Source organism: Oncorhynchus clarkii, chromosome 4, assembly GCF_045791955.1.
Source record: "Oncorhynchus clarkii lewisi isolate Uvic-CL-2024 chromosome 4, UVic_Ocla_1.0, whole genome shotgun sequence".
Classification (NCBI taxonomy): Eukaryota; Metazoa; Chordata; class Actinopteri; order Salmoniformes; family Salmonidae; genus Oncorhynchus; species Oncorhynchus clarkii.
Genome location: NC_092150.1, coordinates 51807651 through 51815645, shown reverse-complemented (window position 1 = coordinate 51815645; position 7995 = coordinate 51807651). Strand labels below are relative to the sequence as shown.

Sequence of the window (7995 nt, the reverse complement as noted above, 5' to 3'; positions counted from 1 at the left end):
ATCAGATGCTGCAAGGAAACCATTGCCATTTTCCCTGCTGCCAATCCATAAAAGCATAGATCTCTACCGCCGTGTTCCCATGCGCACAGTTTGCTGAAAAACTCAGTGCTCTCGCCGCTGAGTTTAGCCGGCGATTTGCCGACTTCGATGCCCAGAAATGCAAGTTTGAACTGCTTAGTAATCCCTTCGCAGTTGATGTGGAAAATGCACCAACCAACATCCAAATGGAGCTGATTGAACTCCAGTGCAACGACACGCTGAAGTCAAAGTATGATGCTGTGGGCGCCGCACAGTTTCCACGGTTCATCCCTGACACAATGCCTCAGCTCCGCACCCAAGCTGCTCAGATGCTCTCCATGTTCGGCAGCACTTATCTATGCGAGCAACTTTTCTCCTCGATGAAGATGACCAAAACAACTCACAGGAGACGTCTGACTGATGAACATCTTCGCTCGATACTGAGGATTTCTTCAGCTCAGAGCTTGAGCCCAGACATTGATGAACTAGCATCCAAGAAGAGATGCCAGGTATCTGGCTTGGGCACATCAGATTAGACCAGTGTGCAATAATTAACGTTTTCTTTATGCACTTTTTCTTGCTACAAGGCATGGGCTTGAATGGTTGATTGATTTATTATCATTTTATTTGTAAAATTATTAGCCAGTGGAAAAAGTTTATTTTGGTATTTAAATCAGAAGGCTGCAAATAGAAAAGAGGCATACAATTTTTATTTAAATTTTATTTATTTAATAAATGAATGCCATTGATGTGTTTTTTCATTTGAAATTCGATTTTGCATGTCTCCACTATTAAATTATATATTGTATGGTAATAAGCGATGCTTGTTCCATATTCAATGTTAAAGCAAAACTTGTTTGGGTCCATATTAAAAGGTTAATTTGTTCAATGTTGGCCCGTGACTTTGTTCAGGTTTTACATTTTGGCCCACTGGGTATTTGAGTTTGACACCCCTGCTCTAGTTCATTTGGGTTGGCACATCTGAGAATGTTATCTTGCTTTTAGACTATCAGGGATCAATGTCAATATAATTGTACCCAACAATTGTCAGTTGGTTGCATAAATAATTATTACTAAATGTTACATGAATTGTAAATATGAAATATCAAAACCAAATGTACACCCCTTTGTTAATATGTATTGGCGAGGAATGAAATAATAAAATGTATCTTTTGTCAGGCTGGATGTTTGAAATGTGATTAGGTGATTTGAGACATGCTTCTTCAGTAGTGGAATAAAGACAGTTAGCACTTGGATGTTGTAAAGAAATAATGGAGTGATGTAAGATTGTTAATAAAATTCATTATAGACCAATTGATTATACTGCATCCATATGTATAGGCTGCAAGTACATTGAAATTAAGTTGTTTTCAAATCATTTCATTCACTCACTTTCATTTTCAACTTACAACCGAACATAAATTGGACGTCGGGCATAGTCTTCTTTTCAACGTCTTTTGAATTACATTTTGGTAGGTGAGAATAGCGCAATGTCAAAACATAGTTTTAATGTGTCCAAATCAATAACCAATATGCAGAAACAGTTTGGGATATATTGAAAACCTAAACATTGAAGAGTTGCATTTTGATTCAAGTGGGTAACCAACGTGGTAAATGTAACACAACTCTATTTTTGTTAGTCACTTTTTGTTGAATCTCATAAATAGTACTCTTTCAATTAAGAAGCCTGGATTTTTTCCCCTGAGACTAAAATCAATTGAACATTGGGCAAATGTTTATGGTTCTACATTCTGACATTCATTAAAATACTCCTACAATGTTACTACATTCTATATCGTGACATTATTAAAATACTTCCACAATATTAAAAACATTCTACATTGTGACATTATTTCATTGATATCATGAAACAACTACTTCATGTATTTTCTGATGTTTAATCAGAGATCTTTTATCAGAGTATCTCTTCCCACATTGATCACAGCACGGATTCTCTCCTGTGTGTGTTCTTTGGTGAACTATCAGGCTGTTTAGCTGAGTAAAACTCTTCCTACATTGATCGCAGCCAAAAGGTTTCTCTCCAGTGTGTATTCTCTGGTGTGATTTCAGGGATTGTAGCCAAATAAAACTCTTCCCACAGTGATCACAGCCAAAAGATTTCTCTCCAGTGTGTATTCTCTGGTGTATAGTTAAATAGCTAGATGTAGAAAAACTTTTCCCACATTGATCACAGCTATACGGTTTCTCTCCTGTGTGTGTTCTCTGGTGTACTATCAGGTTGTTTAGCTGAGTAAAACTCTTCCCACATTGATCACAGCCAAAAGGTTTCTCTCCAGTGTGTATTCTCTGGTGTGTTTTCAGGGTTTGCAGCCAAATAAAACTCTTCTCACATTGATCACAGCCAAAAGGTTTCTCTCCAGTGTGTATTCTCTGGTGTGATTTCAGGGTTTTTAGCTGAGAAAAACTCTTCCCACATTGATCACAGCCAAAAGGTTTCTCTCCAGTGTGTATTCTCTGGTGTGATTTCAGGGTTTTTAGCTGAGAAAAACTCTTCCCACATTGATCACAGCCGTAAGGTTTCTCTCCAGTGTGAATTCTTTGATGTATTTTAAGGTCTGGTGAAGAGTTTAATATTTTCCCACAGTCAGAGCAGCAATGCGATTTCTTCTCTGTGGGTCTCTGCTGGTGTTTCTTGAGGAGTTCTGATCTGAAGAGACTCTTCTCTGCCTCGTCAGAATCATGATGTTGTTGAGCCTCCCAAGAGGATCCACGATAGTCCCGTGTCTCTCCTGTGTGAACGACAAAGTCAGACAGATGGTTAAAGGCCCACAACAGCAGAAATCCACTGTTTATTTGAGGTAAATGGTGATGCCCAGAGCATACCCATGAAGTTCTACAGCAATTGACGTCTGTTAAATTTTACAATGAAGACAGTCAAGTTAGCAACAATAGTCATATTTTGTCTTGATTTCACAATAGTAGTAACATCGATGATTATGGGTTGAAATTAGTTATTCATGTTGTTGAAACTCTAAGCAGTGTGCCAGATGACTTTTGGTTTCCAATATAGGCCACTTTCTGTGTTTGCTAAAATTGCGGTATGAGGGCAAAGTACACACAATTTGGTTGCAGAAACTCCTCCCTGCTAATGAGGAAACCGCTAGTTATGGCTGTAGTATATATCTGCTAATGAGGAAACCACTAGTTATGGATGTAGTATATCTGCTAATGAGGAAACCACTAGTTATGGATGTAGTATATCTGCTAATGAGGAAACCACTAGTTATGGATGTAGTATATCTGGTAATGAGGAAACCACTAGTTATGGATGTAGTATATCTGGTAATGAGGAAACCACTAGTTATGGATGTAGTATATCTGGTAATGAGGAAACCACTAGTTATGGATGTAGTATATCTGGTAATGAGGAAACCACTATTTATGGATTTAGTATATCTGTTTGGAGCAAAAATGGTGAGCGAAGATTTTAAATTTTCACAATGTATTCTGAATATTACAGTGCACTATCAGCACAAGATCAGGAGTGCTACTCACATTAAGGAGTGAAACTCACATTAAGCTCAGTATCTATTCACTAGTTCACCACCGTGGCGGAAAACTCAGGGGAGTTCTCATAGGCTGACATAAAATATAGCCTCCATTTCCAGGTTGCTTATGAGCTAAGTATCTCTGTGTCCAAACAGACTAACAAGACCCTACTGTAAATCAAGCAGACAATAACACATTATAAACATCAATTAGTTAGGGATGTTGGATCCAACGTGGAGCATGGCCTAACTGTCTTTACCAGAGTAATGAATGAAGAAGCACTTTGGTTGTTGTTGCATGTCGTGATGTTTGTCATGTGACTGTCATTCAGAAAATGATTTCCTGGATCAGGTGATGATAGTTGAACATGTGACTGTAACTAAACAGCTACAGTATTAAGAATGTCTAATTATTGAAGAACCGCGTTAATGACAGTATCCATTTGGGTGTTGTCTATAAAGTTAAGGTGACTCTCGGTTAGAACCATTGGATTTAGCAAACTCTGAAATTATTTAGAATTTCTGTTCCCATGAAAACTGTTTTCCCAGCGTAACATAAATAGCCACTAAATGTTACATAGTTCGAGAGCCTGTAAGTCAGCATTTTAATGTAAGGTCTACCTACATCTGTTGTATTTGGGGCACGTGACAAATACATTTGGATTTGATAGAAGCAGGACTAGTCTACCTGGCCTGCGCGCAAATGTAGGCCTATAAATGTGCCCATTTGGGGATGTCTGATAGTATTTATGATTGTCTTAACGCACCTCCACTAATGAGTTGTGGAGTTTCTCAAAGTAATTTTTCTTCACCTCAAACAGCAAGTAAACAAAGTCTAATCAAAATCAATTGCGAATGACAATAGTTCCTCAAAGTATTTTCATAAAATATTGCCCTTTCGATAACCACTCGGCATAAAAGGGAAAGATGTAATGATGCTCTGATCCAGTGGAAATGTCATAAAATACCAGATTACTTCTTATTCCTTGCACAAATAGCCGACAGCTGTGTCTGTCCCAAACTCACTGGCGCGGGGAACTATACCAGAATATTTTATACAATGTTGCAAGCTCGCTATCTTGAGTTTTGGGCTGACCCAGTTGATAGTTGATATAATGTTTCAAGTTCGTTGTAGAAAGGCCATTTGCAGCAAATGTGAAATATTTATTTTTATCAGGATATTTTCTACCTGCAGGCTGCAATGTTTTTATTTGTTGGCTTTATGTAGGCTATTTTTACATAGTTGGCAATGGCAATAAAAGTTACTTTTAGATTTGTATAATTTTCATTTAGATAGAATGTAGCTTAATCACAAACAATGATTTTGAGATACTATTAAAAATGAATGAATCTGTTCCACGGAAATGTACCTATGAAAATCGTAACTGGTTTGTAGAAATGGTAAGTTAACTTGGCACTCCAAGTGGAAAATGTTGCCGACCGCTGGTGTAGCCCATTACCAGAAACTTCATGATCACAACAGCAGAATCTTTCTCCATCTGGTTAGGTTATCTTGAGCTCTGGCTCCCGAGTCATTTGTGTGTCTTAATTATTTAATCAAACAGCCTGCTTAAAGCATCAGACCAGTTCAGTACATATGAGTTTTTGGGGATGTGTCTATAAATGAAAAAATACACGTTATAACATGTCAACCATTTGTTTGGTAGAAAGAACAGGCGAATCTTGGTTGACCAAGATTTACTTTAGGTGGGGACACTAGAAGATGATTTTGGGGCAACGCAGTTGGGACTTGAGCCCGATCTAACATCACTGGAGAGACCTGAAAATAGCTGTGCAGTAATGTTTCCCATCCAACCTGACAGAGCTAGAGAGGATCTGCAGAGAAGGATGGGAGAAACTCCCCAAATGCAGGTGTGCCAATAAATTAGTTAAATGAAATTTTAGAATAAGGCTTTAAAGTAACAAAATGTGGAAAAAGTCAAGGGGTCTGAATACTTTCCGAATGCACTGTATACAGCAACACCTCCCCCATCATTCCTGTATTTTCTGTAGATGTTATATCCCTGTATTGCTACTGCTGTATCAAAGGAATTATCTCAGTGAGTTTCAGAGATGAACAGTAGAGTGCATTCCAAATTCAATAGGCAGGCAAGTAAACAAAAACGTTTTCAAATAAAAACTATTCCAGAAAATGTAAAAGCGTATATAACGCCCGTCCAAGAGACTGTCGACCAATCACGTTCATATTGTCATGCTGTGACACGCAGTTCCTGAACTATTTCTCACTAAATCCCTTTTTAAAGTCAGGGTATGAGTCGAGAAACATGCCTATTTTACTTGAAAGTATGTAATGTTACGATTGCAAAGCTACACAATATTACAGAACAAGTGAATTATCTCACATCTCTGAAAATATTTGTAATGTTGTGCTTCTTGTTCACAGAGGGTAATTCATGCCAATGTTATTTTCTTTAAGCTGTTAATACGAATCGAAAGGAGTTTCCAATATCCTAATTTCTTAAAGTATATCTGGTGATAGCAAGTGATAGTGATACACAAGCTAGGTCTATTTGAAACATTGCCATCCCATGGTGGCATTTACCAGCCACCAGGTTCAGAAGCTTTAAAACCACAAAAAAATATATTAAGATTTTAATTATTCAAAATGAACATAATTCATGCTGGTTATTATTTTAGCCTATTTTTGTTTTGGAGTCAAAGATAGTTTTGGAATAGTTTTCATTTTTCAAACAGGTTTGTTATTTTATTTCAGTTTACAAAATATTTTCCCGCTAATTACAATTTCTATAATAAGCATGGAGGTTTCCCCTATCAACCCAGTCATAGGTACTGGCGATATTGAGGAATACAGTATTTTAGGCATTGTCATTGGATGCATTTGATCAATTGTTAACGTTTTGTTGATGGTCCACTCGTGATGTTCTACACGTTACAGTGTAGCTTCAGCCATTCCTACAGAACAACATTAAAGTGTAGAACCCCTGTGCTGCATATTGGTTCAACGACTGCAGAGACCGTACTTACTGGTGTTAAACAGATCTCCAACCTCCTCTTCCTCATCCAATGTGACAGTCATCTCCCCCTCCTCCCATTTCACTCCAAAAACTGAATCCTCCTCTTTATCTTCCTCCTCTTCTTTTACTGTAACATCCTCCTCTTTCACTCTGAACGCGTCTTCCTCTTCTTTCAGTGAAACGTCTTTCTCTTCTTCTTTCACGGTAACAGCCTCACCCTCTACTTGTTTTTGTAGTGTGACATCTTTCTCTTCCTCCTCCTCTTTCACGAGAGCTTCTTTCTCAGTCCAGCAGACGACCTCCTCTTTAGCAGGAGGAGAGTAGCTTAGTGAACTCATGGTCGGAGATGTTAGCTATCTAGCATTAGAGAGTAGCCTAGATCTAAGCTAATTTAACAAACCAGCTAGCTGACAAACAACGTAAATATATAATTAAATGAGCCAACAAGTACATACAACAGAAGTGTGTTTAATACACATCGACTAATATACACCAAAACAGTGTAAATAACGTGAATGTTGTAGCTATGTTTGCTAGAAAGCTACAGAGGTGTCTGAATAGCTGTTGTTATTGAAGGAGCGACCCGTCCACTAGATTATACGTCACCCTGGCAGCATCGCCTGAACCTAAAAGGCGCATATCGCCATCTGCTGACTGGAGTGGGCAACGCAGGAAACAAAATTCGATTTTTCATTTATTTCATAAAAGTTTAATATTATATTAATATTATATTAAAACAGAGACCTGAATGAAACCTCCACATAATAAAACTAATATATAATTAATATATAATAAAAGAGCAGAACTGGTCATCACAGAGTGGCTGTAGTGCTTTGTAGACTGGGTAAATCCATTTGAATTCAATACATTTTTGACAGCATCCCTTTTGATTTAAAAAAAGCTTTCCTTACATGTTTACCGAAGGAAGAAGTGATAAGAAAGTGACTTCATGTAACTGAATGTAAAAACATTCATGAGATATACAGTACCAGTCAAAAGTTTGGACACACCTACTCATTCATGGGTTTTCTTGATTTTTACTATTTTCTACATTGTAGAATAATAGTGAAGACATGAAACTATGACATAACACATATGGAATCATGTACTAACCATGTAGTAATCATGTAGTAATCATGTAGTAAAACGTGGTAAACAAATCAAAATATATTTTAGATTCTTCAAAGTAGCCACCCTTTGCCTTGATGACAGCTTTGCACACTCTTTGCATTCTCTCAACCAGCTTCACCTGGAATGCTTTTCCAACAATCTTGAAGGAGTCCTCACATATGCTGAGCAGAAATAAACACAACAAGGTCAAAATCATGTTTGACGCACTTTGAATGTACTTTTTTTGCAGTACAGTTTAAACTAGATGATAGGAACACTGTGGACAATATACAGCAAGTTGCAACATTGAAATACAGAAATGAACACTTTTCCATAAACAAGGTTTAAATCGAGTTTGAAGC

The 7995-nt window shown here is 37.5% G+C and overlaps 1 protein-coding gene across 1 annotated transcript; it reads right to left on the bottom strand.

Moving 5' to 3' along the window:
* Positions 1–724: 724 nt before the first annotated feature.
* LOC139406924 (zinc finger protein 180-like) lies at positions 725–7092 on the bottom strand. Its single transcript, XM_071150087.1, has 2 exons — positions 6534–7092; positions 725–2768 (listed from the first exon to the last, which is right to left on the bottom strand). Exons 1-2 carry the CDS (start codon positions 6859–6861, stop codon positions 1882–1884), a joined length of 1215 nt encoding a protein of 404 aa, XP_071006188.1. The 5' UTR covers positions 6862–7092; the 3' UTR covers positions 725–1881.
* Positions 7093–7995: the final 903 nt, after the last annotated feature.